This window comes from Pongo pygmaeus, chromosome 1 (assembly GCF_028885625.2).
Source record: "Pongo pygmaeus isolate AG05252 chromosome 1, NHGRI_mPonPyg2-v2.0_pri, whole genome shotgun sequence".
Lineage (NCBI taxonomy): Eukaryota > Metazoa > Chordata > Mammalia > Primates > Hominidae > Pongo > Pongo pygmaeus.
The window spans coordinates 89,186,917-89,203,318 of record NC_072373.2 but is presented as its reverse complement, the minus strand read 5'-3'; the positions used below and the strand labels follow the sequence as shown (position 1 = coordinate 89,203,318).

The window sequence follows — 16,402 nt, the reverse complement described above, 5'->3', positions numbered from 1 at the left end:
TCATCTATAGAACAAGAGTTCAGCCACCTCCATTATCTCCTGACTACAGCTGCTCTTAATGTGAGCTCCATATCCATCCCAGTCAAAGGCGGAGAAGTCCCCACACTGACGGGGCTTGCCCTATGGGAAGAACCCTCCTCCACCGATGCAGTGCTGGGAAACAGAAAGAAGAGACACTGTGAGGGATTTGATTTGCTGCTGACACTAGTGAGCGCAAGGCTGGTCTCAAACTCCAGACCTCAAGTGATCCACCTGCCTCGGCCTCCCAAAGTGCTAGGATTACAAGCGTGAGCTACCGCACCTGGCCCTATGCATGTATTTTAAAGTAGTAATGCATGCAGGAACATACACAAACATGCACTAATGGACAGTCTAAGGAGCACAGAGCCAGTAGAGAAGGTTGTCAAGGAAAAGGGCATAAAGACACATACTCTAGTCCACCCCCAGTGCCCACGTGGTCAGCATCCTCCGAATTCTAATCTGCGAGTCCCTCCATGAGAGAATAGCCGCCTCAGCTGGAAAATGAAAAAGCTGAAAGCTGAGGCAGGGAAGAAAAGATGGAACTGTGAGTTCAGACTGTCAGTTGGGGAGGGAAGGGGGCCCTAAGTGAATGCCCTTGTTCTTGATGGCTCTGATGCTCTCTTCCTCCAACTCCTAGGCACAGGATGTCCCTCAAATACAATCTCCCACCACTACAGCTGTGGTGCTGTCTCCCACAAGACTAGAAAAACAATAAAAATATAAAGCTTCTAAAAGTTAAGATTAATATTGGAGAATATTTTCATGACCTTAATGTAAGGAGGTACATCTTAAAGAAAACATAAAAAGTACTAACCATAAATGAAAATTTTGATAAACTGAATTCCATTAAAATAAATTATAATCAGCCGGGCATGGTGACTCATGCCTGTAATCCCAGCACTTTGGGATGCCAAGGCGGGCAGATCGCCTGAGGTCAGGAGTTTGAGATCAGACTGACCAACATGGAGAAATCCATCTCTACTAAAAATACAAAAAAATTAGCCAGGTGTGGCAGTGCATTCCTATAATCCCAGCTACTCAGGAGACTGAGGCAGGAGAAACACTTGAACCCGGGAGGCAGAGGTTGCAGTGAGCAGAGATCCCGCCATTGCACTCTAGCCCGGGCAACAAGAGTGAAACTCCATCTCAAAAAATAAATAAATAAATAAATAAGATTTAAAAGACAAATAAATTATACTCAACTTCTGGCATCTACTACTCCAAACTTTGTACCACTTAATTTTTATTAAAAATATGGACTCTTCAGGCTGGGCGTGGTGGCTCACGCCTGTAATCCCAGCACTTTGGGAGGCCGAGATGGGCGGATCATGAGGTCAGGAGATCGAGACCATCCTGGCTAACACAGTGAAACCCCGTCCTACTAAAAATACAAAAAAAACTAGTGGGGCATGGTGGTGGGCCCCTGTAGTCCCAGTTACTCGGGAGGCTGAGGCAGGCGAATGGCGTGAACCTGGGAGGTGGAGCTTGCAGTGAGCTGAGATGGCACCACTGCACTCCAGCCTGGGTGACAGAGTGAGACTCTGTCTCAAAGCAAAAAAAAAAAAAGAAAGAAAAGGACTCTTCAAAGAAAAAAAAAGAAATAAAAAATAAATTATATTCATAAGACATCATCAGGAGAGTAATGAGATTAAACAGAATGAGAGTAAGCGAGTAACAAGAGACACACATTGATACACCCCACACAGGTGCACACACGTGCATACCCATGCACACACATGGTGAAGGGGGCCAGCCCCTCCACACCTGTGGGTATTTCTCGTCAGGTGGGATGAGAGACTAAGAAAAGAAATAAGACACAGAGACAAAGTATAGAGAAAGAACAGTGGGACCAGGAGACCGGCGCTCATTATACGGAGGACCTGCACCAGCGCCAGCCTCTGAGTTCGCTCAGTATTTATTGATCATTATTTTTACTATCTTAGCGAGTGGAGTGTAGCAGGGCAACAGGTGGGGAGAAGGTCAGCAGGGAAACATGTGAGCAAAGGAATCTGTATCATGAATAAGTTCAAGGAAAGGTACTGTGCCTGGATGTGCACATAGGCTAGACTTATGTTTCTCTTTACCCAAACATCCCAGTGTAGCAAAGAGTAACAGAGCAGTATTGCTGCCAGCATATCTTGCCTCCAGCCACAGGGCGGTTTTCTCCTATCTCAGAATAGAATGAATGGGAGTGGTCAGCTTTACACCGAGACATTCCATTCCCAGGGATGAGCAGGAGACAGAAGCCTTCCTCTTATCTCAACTGCAAAGAGGCCTCCCTCTTTCACTACTCCTCCTCAGCACAGACCTTTTACGGGTGTCAGGCTGGGGGATGGTAAGGTCTTTCCTTTCCCATGAGGCCGTATCTCAAGCTGTCTCAGTGGGGGAAAACCTTGGACAATACCCAGGCTTTCTTGGGCAGAGGTCCCTGCAGCTTTCCACAGTGCATTGTGTCCCTGGTTTATCGAGAATGGAGAATGGCGATGACTTTTACCAAGCATACTGCCTGCAAACATATTAACAAGGCACATCCTGCACAGCCCTAAATCCATGTTCTTTGATTCATTACAGCACATGTTTCTGTGAGCACAGGGTTGGGGCCAAAGTTACAGGTTAACAGCATCTCAAAGCAGAAACAATTTTTCTTAGTACAGATTAAAATGAAGTTTCTTATGTCTTCCTTTTCTACATAGACACAGTAACAGTCTGATCTCTCTTTCTTTTCCCCACACGTGAGCCATTGATCTCCCCAAAAACTCACATGCTCAGTGTTACAGCCAGTAACTTTTATCCCAGCACAAAGGGCGTTGGCTGCTCTCTCCTTATTAAACACCTGGAACTGAATGAATCCTGCAACAAATTCCCCTGAAAAAGAAGAGGTGAAGAAAGAGCCAAGTATTCAAAGGAGGAACTAGAAGCAGCATCCCATTGGCCAATCCAGGGATTCCCTAAGCCAAAAGCTGAGGCTGCAGCCAAACACCCCAGGCTGTAGGGGTGCAGCCCAGCACCTTTATGGCCAGTGGCTGGTGCACATCAGTCCTAAACTTGTCCCCAAGGAAACCTCTTTTCATCTGGGGCAAGAGGACAAAGGCTGGGGCTCACAAAAGGACCCTTGTCTGCCTACAGCTTATAGAAGAAACTAGACTCTACAGAAAGATTACCAAAAAGATCTGAGAAGGCCCAGCAGGAATAAGCAATGATCAGATGTGGCTGCCTGTTGCTGTTTACACACTTCTCATCCAATTACCATGGGTTAGTTTCCCTGACCATCACCTGCTTTCATCAAAATATCAAAGGCAAACAGTGATGTCTTTGATTTTTTTATCCACAACTTAACTTCTGTGGTCTTATTATACTGAAAACTGTCTTTTGTAAGATAATTAAAGTTATCCTTCATAACAAAAGTAAATCTCTCTCACCACTCTGCTAGTAGTTCTTTCATGTGAACCTCAGTGTGCACTTTTTTTTTTTTTTTTTTTTTGACAGGGTTTCGCTCTTGTTGCCCAGGCTGGAGTGCAGTGGTGTGATCTCAGCTCACCGCAACCTCCGCCTCCCGGATTCAAGCGATTCTCCTGCCTCAGCCTCCCGAGGAGCTGGGATTACAGGCATGCGCCATCATGCCTGGCTAATGTTTTGTATGCACCTTTTCTTAACTATTATTGAAGTGGTGGCCTGCCCCTCCACACCTGTGGGTATTCCTCATTGGGTGGGACGAGAGACTGAGAAAAGAAAGAGACAGAGGGACAAAGTATAGAGAAAGAAAAGTGGGCCCAGGGGACTGGTGCTCAGCATAAGGAGGACCCGTGCCAGCACCAGTCTCTGAGTTCTCTCAGTATTTATTGATCATTATCTCTACCATCTCAGAGAGGGGGCTGTGGCAGGACAATAGGGTAATAGTGGTGAGAGGGTCAGCAGGAAAACACCTGAACAAATGTCATAAACAAGGTTAAGAAAAGGTGCTGTGCTTTCGATGTGCATATACATAAACATCTCGGTGCATTAAAGAGCAGTATTGCCACCAGCATGTCTCACTTCCAGCCCTAAGGTGGTTTTCTCCTATCTCAGTAAATAGAACATACAATCGGGTTTTACACTGAGACATTCCATTGCCCAGGGATGAGCAGGAGACAGATGCCTTCCTCTTATCTCAACTGCAAAGAGGCCTTCCTCTTTTACTAATCCTCCTCAGCACAGACCATTTACGGGTGTCGGGCTGGGGCACAGTCAGGTCTTTCCCTTCCCAGGAGGCCATATCTCAGGCTATCACATGGGGAGAAACCTTGGACAATACCTGGCTTTCCTAGACAGAGGTCCCTGCGGCCTTCCACAGTGTATTGTGTCCCTGGGTACTTGAGATTAGAGAGTGGTGATGACCTTTAACAAGCATCCTGCCTTCAAGCACTTGTTTAACAAAGCACATCCTGCAAAGCCCTAAATCCATTAAACCCTGAGTCAACACAGCACATGTCTCTGCGAGCACAGGGTTGGGGGTAGGGTTACAGATTAACAGCATTTCAAGGCAGAAGAATTTTTCTTAGTACAGACCAAAATGGAGTCTCTTATGTCTACTTCTTTCTACATAGACACAGTAACAGTCTGATCTCTCTTTCTTTTCTCCACAATTATAAGAGACTATACAAGGTGGTAATGAAGAAACCTGGGATTATGTCCTGTGAAATGGGGATAACAGCAATTCTAACTTCATAGTTTTCTCATGGTAATTAAATGACACAAAATCATGTTAAGTTCCAAGACAAGAGTCTGGTGCATTTTAAGTGCTCAGTAAATACTAGCAATTATTAATTGTTGTTATTTGCCACCATTCTCCAAGAGTACAAGAAAATATTTATGACTGGATGTAGGAAGCAAACACTCACGTTGACCATACGGTGAGTAATAAGATGCAGTCTTCTTAGCATCGCCAAAGTCATAGACCACAGGTATGTCTGGGCCATTGTCATTCCAACATTTCCCTGATCTGTATTTCACTGGGTATTTCTTCAGAGACCCAGAAGAAAGGTTTTGTGAGGACAGTAGAGATGCTGCCACAGTGTGGGGGGAGGAGGGGTTTCAAATTAACTGCCATTAACCAAAACCAATCATAATAATAGTGACTGCTTTTCCCCATAGCTGTGTCTCCCCAGCAGCCCCAAACCCCTTGTCCCTGTCTCTTTCTCCCTATGCTTTCCTGTCCCACAGGCCTCTTCCTTGCCTGGCTTAGAGTTTCTGAGAGGCCAGACATGAGTTCACAGTGAATCAAAGGAAGGAGAAACAGCCAACCACTCGGTAGTGATGTGGAACCACAGGACAGATCTGCCTCCTACCCTAGACAGTTGGCTCTCTGTTCACCAAAGAAAGTGCCTCTCAGCCAGCAGCCCTGTGTACCTGGTAGATGCCAAACAGATTATGTCCCAGTCTCTGGAGGAAGCCAGTGTCGGTGCGGTACCTCAGCAGGGCGCTGTTTCTCCAATGCTGCATGGGGGACTTGTTGGGCACATGCCAGATGCCCAGGTCCTTGGCCTGGATGTCATAGTAGCCGGGGTTCTGGAAAGCAACAGACACTGAGCCTGACCAGGCCAGGAGGTACCAGGATGCAGAAGGTCCACATGTGCAGCCTCGGCTGGGCTGAGAGCTCTGGGATCAGTAGGCAGATGGCCAGCCATGCTCAGACACCCCACTCCCAGCTGATGATCCCACCACCACCCAGGGCCCTAACAGCCTTGTTGAGAGGAAGTTGTGATTCAAGGCATGTATTTCTCTTTTCTTCTCCAGCCCTTCCCCACATCCCCACCTTCCAGCCCTCCCTCCTGCAGGCTGGTGGCCAGCCACACTCCACACCTCACCCTCACCCAAGTGGGAGGGAAGTGGCACCAAACTTGCTGTCATTGCTCGTGGCCGCCTCTGCAGATCCAAAGGTGTTGTAGTCGGCCCAGTTGCCGTCCCCCTCTGGGTAGTCTGCTTTGCTGCCCTGCTGACTGGACCAGCGATCGCCCACCGTGCACTTCCCACGCATGTCATTCTCGTGCACGCTGGCCACCAGGGTCCAGCCGCCACCCCCAGAGGTCATGTCACAGAAGGTCTGGTAGACAACATGATTCTTGGTGCGGAGAAAATACAGGCCATCTGTAGAGGGAACCAGCCCAGAGCCTCCCTGTCTGAGAGCTCAGAGTTCATCTCAGCCCCGTGAATAGAAAAGCCCTAGGAAGTCAAAAGTACACTCAGAAGACTCCAACACATACTTGCTGGAAGATGATGCTCCACACATCTTCTGTTCTGCTCACCTATGAGCAGAGGCACTGACTGCCTTGGCTTCACACTATCTTTACAAAGAGTTTGTAGAGCAAATAGCCTTAGAAGAGACAGAGATGGTATCTCCCTCTCGACAGTGCCACCCTGTGGCCAGGAGAGGCCAGAAATCAGCACATGCCACATCTGATTCTACAGCAGGATGGGGCCTCTGTGCAGCTCAGGGCAAAGGTTGTGCCCATTTCATAAGATTCAGCTTCCCTAAGCTCAGAGTTCCCCTCCTGTTCACAAGCTTGCAGGAGACTGGCTCCACAGTGGCATCCTGGTGACCTTGCACATTTGCGCATAGGCCACATAGGGACAGCTGACCTAAGCCTTGGCAGAAAGCCTGTGGTCTTCCCGAAACATGGAAAGATGGGAACCTTGTGAGGAGCTGCAACAAGGTCACTTCTCACCCCCCCTCCCTATCTTTCGTGGAGGCTGTCATGAGACAGCTGTCATGACTGTGTCATCATCTCCCAGGTTCTGAAGAGGTATGAGGCTTTTTGCCTCACTCGCCCCCACCCCGTAGGGTACACAGGCTATGAAACAGCTATGGCAGCATGGACTGGCTCCTCAGCCACCGCCCATGTTGTGTTGTCACTCGCCCTCTTTTCTGTGCTGTCTTGTGGGACAACGGATGGGAAAAGCTGACACTTTTGCCGATCTTGAACTTGCTATCTATGTGAGTAATAAACTCTCTGGCTCCAAAAAGGGCTTGTTGTTTCCTTGCCAGCCACATTTGTCAGCCGGCTTGACAAACCCACTACTTGGGCAGATGTCACCTGGCCCAGTACAAGAAAATGCTGATGCTCTGGCTACTGCTATTTCTGTGATTAATAAAGCTCTTTGTCTCTGGCTCAGGAGTTTCAGGTTTTCTGCCAGCATCTTAAACCTGGGGCAAGTAGGGGCAAATCTTAGACTCATCACAGTTCTTGCCACCACAAGTGCCACCATAAGTGTCACGAGGAACACTGCATTCTCTCTGTGTTCAGAAGATTTTGTGACTGGAATGGGACACAAAAGCCTCAAAATTCCCACTAGAAACCTTGAGTAGGAGCTGGGGGCAGAACAGGCGTCACATGGATATGTCCCTCCTGATTTCCATGACTGGGCTCTGTTGAGCTAAAAAGTGGCTTCCAAGAGAGAATGCTGAGTTGGTTCATTACTCACCACCTACACTATGGCAGTGTTCCTTGATTTCTTTGCAGCTTCTAGGCAGGGAAGAAAAGGAGAACGCACAGGTTTCGAATTCCCTCGAGAGCATCTCAAGAGAAGAGGCTGCTGCTAGAAAATGTGAGAATGAGTCTCATTAAAAGTCTGACCACTGAGGCCATCTTTCCTAGCCAACCTCTGCCCCTGTATCAATTCATCACTGTGCTCTGAAGTCCCAGGAGGTCAGGGATTCCCTATGCTAAGACGGTCTGATCCAACAGCTGGTATAGGTTAAACACCTGGAATCTTCCACTCTACTAACTTTAATTAAATACCTACTGTGTGAACTACCTAGACACCGGACAAAGACAATTTGACACATTTCTTCAAGAGACTACATTCTACAGGGAAGGAGCACATGGAAAGGGACCCAACTGAGATGGGAGGGCAAACCCACCAACGGGGGTGAGGCCTGGGAACTTGCTGGGGAAGGGACCAGCTGTAACTCAGAGCAGGCTGATTTTGCTGGGAGAATGGGAGCTGGCCACAGGACAGGAAGGAAAGGGGAGAGTACACCCCAGGAAGAGAAGAAAGAACACGAGATGGCCTGAAGCAATAACAGAGCCCAGCCCAGCCCAGCCCTGCCTGCCAAAAACTACAGGTCAGTCACTTACTGCAGCTGGAACATATGTTGTAATACAAAGAGGTCTGGAAACCAAAGCTGAAATATTAACAGAGGCCAGTGGATGAAGGGCCGTGTATATTAGTCTAAAAGCCTAGAAATTATTCCAAAAGCCTGGCAGAGTGGGAAAAAGTGTAAAATTACAGGACTCAGGCCAGGCGTAGTAGCTCATGCCCGTAATCCCAGCACTTTGGGAGGCCAAGGAGGGTGGATCACAAGATCAGGAGTTCAAGAACAGCCTGGCCAATATGGTGAAACCCCATCTCTACTAAAAATACAAAAAGTAGCTGGTTGTAGTGCTGCACACCTGTAATCCCAGCTACTGGGGAGGCTGAGGCAGGAGAATCTCTTGAACCCAGGAGACAGAGGTTGCAGTGAGCCGACATCGCGCCACTGCACTCCAACCTGGGCGACAGAGCAAGACTCCATCTCAAAAAAAAAAAAATTACAGGATTCAAGGTAAAACCCAGACAACCTCTGATGACAGTGCCTCCTTGAGCAGACAGTTAACATCTCTGATCCTTTTTCTTCATCTTTAAGATGTCATTAATAACTTCTTTATACTCATGGAGATCAAATGAGATGACATATGTAAATGTGCTTTTTTTAACTGATGGATTGAAATAAACAATAAACCCAGTATCAATGAAAAAATATCACTATTGTGCCTACTGGAAGAATAGAATTGCGAGGATTCTATTCTCACAATATCCTCCTCTGCGACTAGAGGAGGGTGTACCCTGGACACAGCACTGATCACCCAGCTCCCTCTGGAGATCCCAAGGCCAAGGCCACAAGAGCAGCTGAGCAGGGACACAGTTCTTACTCTCTCACTCCATGAACCCCTCACAGCCACAGAAGCAGAGAATCAAGCCCCGGGAAATACCTGAGCTAACATCCTGACTGCTTCAGACCAGACCCCAGGAGAGGCCAGATATCAGCACCCAGCCCACACCTCAAGTTGGCTGCCTAGCCAGGGTTCCATGCCTCTCCAGGACTTCCCCTTTGGCCCTTGACTTCAGAGCCCTGCCCAGCTGTACTCCCTCCAGGCCTTGCACAGCAGAGGGGAGCCCAGGAAACCGCAGCTCCTACTCTCAGAAGCGATTTACCTGCACTGCACCCACTGGTGGCCACAGAGAAGAATAATAGGAAGCAGAGTCTGGTCATTGTCCTCTAAGAAAAAACAAGATGCACAAGGTCACTGGCTGGCCCTTCCTTTGTCAGCCTCTCATTCTTACTTCCTGACCTTTCTGAGTCAGGAATCCTCAAATGGAAAGTGATGGTCTTATGAGCATTCTAGAACCTCCTGGAATATCCCCCACGGCTGTCCAACACTACAAATACCCAAGGGGCCATGGGCTCATTTCCCTGAAACTCTAAATCTCTAAAACTGAGACCTGAGCTGGCATCATTGCTCCCACACACGTGGATCAAAAACACTTTTCTCACCAGCATGGACAGCATCCTTACAGGTGCCAGGAGCTGATAGTTCCCTTCCGGTGGACACTCAGAGCTCCCCTGCGGAGGATCCTGATGAATGGTGAAGTGCTGGTCCCTTTATGTGGAGAGCTGTGGAGAGCCAAACCACCTGAGCCCTGCCCAACCCATCCCGGACCAGCCTAGGCTGCTAGCCCCTCCCTCTGATGCCCTTCCCTCTGAGGGTACCTGAGCCTGGGACCGTGGAAATGAGAAAGGACGTGCGACTGGCTGGAGGAGCAGGGAGCTGTGTTCCTGGCCACACAGGTGACTGTCGCCATCTGAGGAGGGGCGTCCTGCTTTGCCAGGGCAGGCCATACAATGTAGCAGTATCTAATCAGATTCGTGGATAGGTCACAATCCTCCCCTGCGTTCTCCCTCTCCCACCTCCCCCAGATGCCCTGGCGCCCTAGACACAGCTCTGTCAAGAAATCATCCTTTTAGACTGAGGTGACACCTCATGAAAAATAAATTAATTAATTAAGAATAATAATTGGCCAGGCGCAGTGGCTCACACCTATAATCATAGCACTTTGGGAGGCCGAGGTGGGCGGATTACCTGAGGTCACGAGTTCAAGACCAGCCAACGTGGTGCAACCCTGTCTCTACTAAAAATACAAAAATTTAGCTGGGTGCAGTGGCGTGCACCCGTAATCCCAGCTACTCTGGAGGCTGAGACAGGAGGACTACTTGAATCCAGGAGGTGGAGGTTGCAGTGAGCCGAGATCACACCACTGCACTCCAGCCTGGGCAACAGAGCAAGACTTCACCTCAAAATAATAATAATAATAATAATAATAATAATTTAAATAAATAAATAAATGAGGAAAAGAAGACATCATCCTTCCAATCTTTCCTCTAATTTCTCTATGAAGCCTTCCCTGACACCCCTATCCCCAGACAAAGCTGATGGATCCTTCCTTTGTCCCACTATACATTGTCTAAACACTAATTATTGCATGTATCCTGCTGTAATTTTATTGTTTTATTAACTGTTTAGAAACAATTTAAAATTTATTAAATGTTGCAAAAATAACAATAGTATAAAACCACACATATGCCCTTTACCTAGATTCAACTATTGTTAATATTTCACCCCATTTGCTTTATCATTCATGCTCTCTCTCTGAATATATATAGATATATATAGATATATGTATATAAAATACACCCACCCACACACAAAACTTTTTTCTGAACCATTTGAGGATAAGTTACATACATCATGGGCTTTTACCTTTAAATAAATGTGTATGGGTTTTTTTTATTTTGTTTTGTTTTTTGAGACAGAGCCTTGCTGTGTCACCCAGGTTGGAGTGCAATGGCGTGGTCTCAGCTCACTGCAACCTCCGCCTCCCAGGTTCAAGCGATTCTCCTGTCTCAGCCTCCCGAGTAACTGGGATTACAGGCACCCACCACCACGCCCAGTTAATTTTTGTATTTTTAGTAGATATGGGGTTTTGCCACCTTGGCCAGGCTGGTCTTTAACTCGTGACCTCGTGATCCACCTGCCTCGGCCTCCCAAGTGTTGGGATTACAGGTGTGAGCCACCATGCCTGGCCAACTGTGTGTTTTCTAATAATAGGAATATGTCATGTATAACCACAGTACAATTATCAACATCATATTGTTAAAAACTCTTTTTTTGGGCTAGGCACAGTGACTCACACCTGTAATCCCAGCACTTTGGGAGGCCGAGGCGGGTGGATCATCTGAGGTCAAAAGATTGAGACCAGCCTGATCAACATGGAGAAACCCCATCTCTACCAAAAATACAAAATTAGCCGGGCCCAGTGGTGCATGCGTGTAATCCCAGCTACTCAGGAGGCTGAGGCAGGAGAATCACCTGAATCCAGGAGGCAGAGGTTGCAGTGAGCCAAGATTGCACCATTGCACTCCAGCCTGGGCAACAACAGTGAAACTCCAAAAAAAAAAAAAAAAAAAAGAGTGAAACTCCACCTCAAAAAAAACAAAAAACAAAAACAACTCTTTTCTTTTCTGTAGAAACAGGGTCTCCCCATGTTGCCAGGCTACTCCTGAACTCCTGACCTCAAACGATCCTCCTGCCTCAGCCTGCCCAAGTGCTGGGATTACGGGCATGAACCACCGAGCCAGCCTGTTAACTCTTTTTAACGTAACTGATACTTCCCTAGAGTACATCAGCCCAGGGGTCATGGTGAGTTAGCATTAATGAGACAGGAATTTCTCTGGCTTTCATGCCCTCCCATTGTAAGGAGACTTCTGGTCCCCTTTTAAGTCCCTAATCCCAAGGGGCATCTTGTGTGTGCTAACAAACATTTCTCCATTCCACACATACTCCCAGACCACCCTGACTCCTTTCAGCACTGCCTACTGAAACCACAGTAGGCACACACCACAGCTGAATGCCAACCGTATGATTTGGCATCCCTGCTGCCTCTGATGCTGCACCTGGTGTCGGGACAAGTTGCTGGTATTTAACGCGCTGCTTCCTCTCACTCCCAGGCTTCCAGCACGTCTCTTGCTATTCAAGGCACAGAAGTCATCCACCTCTTAGGGTGCTGGAGAAGGGAAAAGCCTCACTGCTCCCATGATGGGCACCAGACCGGGACATGTCTCCAAGTGTCTCAGTGACCTCAGTGACACTGCTCTTTCAGTGTCTCTTGCTGTCTCTCTCTCTCTTGGACTCAGACAGGAATCTAAGGAGACAAGGATAGAGGACAAACCTGGAAGATGTCATACTACTCTGATGGACCGTTGTCTCTGAATGCTAAGATACTATTATTGGAAAGATTTTGTAAGCTCCTTCTCATGAAACTTTTGAATTTTCTTATTTGAGTACTTATATAGGTATTTGCTTAATACCTGTCTCCTTCTTTATAAAGACAGAATCTATGTCTGTGGTTGTCCACCAGATGTCCAGGCCTATGCACAATGCCTGGCCACGCAGTGGGCCTTCAATATGCATTAGTTGAATGAAAGAAATTGACTGCAGGTGGTACTAAAAAACACACATGAACGCTTCCTCCAATCCAAAAAAATTTCTAGGAATGAAAATGCCAATGCAAAATTTTACAATTTTCTCCCCTTTGTTGTAATTACTCTAAGCCATGTTTCCACCATCAAATATTCAATAAAAGTTAGAATGCATGCAACAGCTTGGTGTTTACCAATGCTTTGGAGGAAAAAAGGAAGATATGTGGTGTCCTGTTTGGGAAGGAACAACAGGACAAAGGAAACCAGAGAAAAACAATGGCAGCCCCAAACAGATGGATGATAAAGAATAGATGAGAGCCCAGGAACTGGCTGAAATGCAGAAACACACAGGAGAAAAATAGGTCTCCTTGGCACTCTTCAGTTGAATTGGGTAATTTTCTACAGTAGATTTTTCCCGCAGTACCAGAACTACTGGGAATGGCAATGAAAACGTAGCTGGAAGAAAGGGGACCTGAGGCTTCCATTACATATTCATAAACGTTTATTATCCACTTAGTACCTTTCTTTGTAAATTCTGGATTTTTTTTTTTTTTTTTTTAAGACAAAGTCTCACTCTGTTGCCCAAGCTGGAGTGCAGTGGCATGATCTTGGCTCACTGCAACCTCCGCCTCCAGAGTTCAAACGATTCTCCTGCCTCAGCCTCCTGAGTAGCTAGGACTACAGGCATGCACCACCATCCCCAGCTAATTTTTGTATTTTTAATAGAGACGGGGTTTCACTATGTTGGCCAGGCTGGTCTTGAACTCCTGACCTCATGATCCGCCTGCCTCAGCCTCCCAAAGCACTGGGAGGCTTACAGGCATGAGCCACCACGCCCGGCCAATTCTGGATATTTTAAATTTCATTTTTAATACCTCTGGCGTTAATTTTCATGTAAATCTGAGCTGAACATCTAAATTGATCTTTCTTCATCTTGCAAATTTTTTTTCCCAACATTGTTTATGGATTGTTTTCCATCATAATTTTTTTTTTCTTTTTGAGATGGAGTTTCGCTCTGGTTGCCCGGACTAGAGTGCAATGTAACGATCTCAGCTCACTGCAACCTCTGCTTCCCAGGTTCAAGCGATTCTCCTGCCTCAGCCTCCCAAGTAGCTGGGATTACAGGTATGTGCCACCACGCCTGGCTAATTTTGTATTTTTAGTAGAGACAGGGTTTCACTATTTTGGTCAGGCTGACCTCAAACTCCTGACCTCAGGTGACCCACCCACCTCAGCCTCCCAAAGTGCTGGGATTACAGGGATGAGCCACTCCACCCGGCCTTCCATCACAATTAGTGCCTTTAGTAGGCATTAAATGAGTTCTTATTTAGGGTCAATTCATCTATTTTTGTACCAGTACTATGTTGTTTAAATTATTAGAGCTTAACAACATATTGTGATTCCAAGAAGGCTAATGCCTACATTTACACGTACATATAAAATAGTTGTTTATCAAATGCAAAACCTTATCAAGTGTTTCTTTGGTCCAGGCATAGTGGCTCACAACTGTAATCCCAGCACTTTGAGAAGCTGAGGTGGGAGGATGACTTGAGCCCAGGAGTTCCAGAACAGCCTGGGCAACATAGTGAGACCCTGTCTCTTAAAAAAAAAAAAAAATTAGCCAGGTGTGGAGATTTGCACCTGTAGGCCCAACTACTCAAGAGACTGAGGCAGGAAGATCACTTGAGCCCAGAAGGTTTAGGTGGCAGTGAGTAATGATTGTGCCACCAAACTCCAGCCTGGGCCACAGAAAAAAAAAAAAAAAAAAAGTTTATTTTTTATTCTTCCTTGTATATTTATTTCAGACTAACTTTAAAAATCAAAGACCAGGCCAGGCATGGTGGCTCACACCTGTAATCCCAGCACTTTGGGAGGCCAAGGTGAGCAGATTCGCTTGAGTTCAGGAGTTCAAGACCAGCCTGGTCAATATGGCAAAACCCCATCTCTACAAAAAATATAAAAATTACCCATGAGTGGTGGCACACACCTGTAGTCCCAGCTACTCAGCAGGCTGAAGCAGGAGAATTGCTTGAACCTGAGAGGCAGAGGTTGCAGTGAGCCAAGATTACACCACTGCACTCCAGCCTGAGTGACAGAGCAAGACTCCATCTCACAAAAAAATTATAATAATAATAATAACCCTTTTTAATATATAGTTCAGAGCTAGTTATTTCCTTATATGTCTAATTTCCTCATTTGCTCATCTTGGACAAGTATCAGCAACCTTTTTTCTATAAAGGACCAGATAACAAATACAATAGACTTTATGGCCACATAAGTCTTTGTTGCATATTCTTCTTTCTTTTTTGTTTGCTTGCTTGCTTATTTTTAACAATTTTTATGTGAAACCCTTCTTAGCTCACTGGCCATGCAAGACCAGGCCATGGTCTAGAGTTTGCCGACCCCTGATCTTGAAGACAAGCAAAGGGTATCAATATTATTCTCTTCTGTTTTTCCACCCACCCACCTCCTCCGGGAATCTATCACAAGACCTGGTCTGCAGTAGAATCTTTGTATAAATTTGTTAAAAAAAAAATAAATCTGGCCAGGCACGGTGGCTCACGCCTGTAATCCCATCCCTTTGGGAGGCCAAGGTGGGCGGATCACTTGAAGTCAGGAGTTCGAGACCAGCCTGGCCAAAATGATAAAACCCCATCTCTACTGAAAGTACAAAAATTAGCCAGGCATGGTGGCTTGTGCTGGTAGTCCCAGCTACTCAGGAAGCTGAGACACAAGAATCGCATGAACCTGGGAGGTGAAGTTGCAGTGAGTGAAAATCATGCTACTGCACTTCAGCCTGAGTGACAGAGGGAGACTGTCTCAAAAAAAATAAAAATAAAAAACACATGCACACACACATACACACACACACACACACAAATTAGCCAGGCATGGTGGTGCGTACCTGTAGTCCCAGCTATTCAGGAGGCCAAGGCGGGAGAATCACTTGAGCCTGGGAGGTCGAGGCTGCAATGAGCCGTGAGCATGCCACTGCACTCCAGCCTGGGCAACAGAGCAAAACCCTGTCTCAAAATAAATAAATAAATAAAATAATCTGCCTCCTGAGACTAATTATTCCATTTGGGACTGTTTTTTGATTGTAAAAATAAATCTTATGTTCTTTTGTGCTAAATGTGTCCTTCATTGGTGGTGTTTCAATTGTCTGGTAAGAGAAATGCAAAATTCCTAGGAAGAGCCCACACCTGCAGATGCAGGCCATTCCTGCTGGAAATCGTATCGTTGGAGAGACTAGGAGATGGAGTAACCCATGAGTGCCTAAACTACAGGCACCTTGGTCTTTAGAGGCTGTGTTAGACCAGGAAAGAAAGAGTGAGGCAGGGTGTACAGAAGTTACCGTCACCTGGAACCTTCGCAACCTTCACTACCACCTACTTACAATTCATCATCCCCACTCTGCCCAAGAGCCCTAGGGGGAAGGCTGTCCCTTCAACAAGTCTGTGTTTCCTCATAAGTAAAATAGGGGTAGCAATTGAGGTCCACATTTCCTTGTCCAAAACTCTGCACCAGATGAGTTTTAGAATTCAAAAAGTTAAAGATTTGCAAAAGAAACAGTTTGAACATACCATATATAGCTAACATCTCCAAGAGAATCTAAGGCAACCCTTGTAATAGAATATGGTATAGCTTTTTTGGAATTTTAGAATTGTGGATAAGGGATCGTGGACTTGTACTGACCTTATAGAACTGTTGTAAGGTTCAAATAACCATGCACTTTGTACACTATAAAACATTAAGAAAACATTAGATCATATTAATTTCTTTTTCATTGTTGGGCTCACCATCTGCTCCCTAAGGCCTGCTCCCCAG

At 46.3% G+C, this 16,402-nt stretch overlaps 1 protein-coding gene across 1 annotated transcript; it reads right to left on the bottom strand.

Annotated features, from left to right (window-relative positions):
• Nucleotides 1-9,607, bottom strand: ITLN2 (intelectin 2). The gene is given in 9 exon segments (XM_054438211.1): nt 1-153; nt 2,783-2,886; nt 4,899-5,019; nt 5,407-5,565; nt 5,865; nt 5,898-6,144; nt 7,480-7,593; nt 9,253-9,316; nt 9,593-9,607. Coding segments are annotated over 9 exon segments (978 nt in total).
• Nucleotides 9,608-16,402: the final 6,795 nt, after the last annotated feature.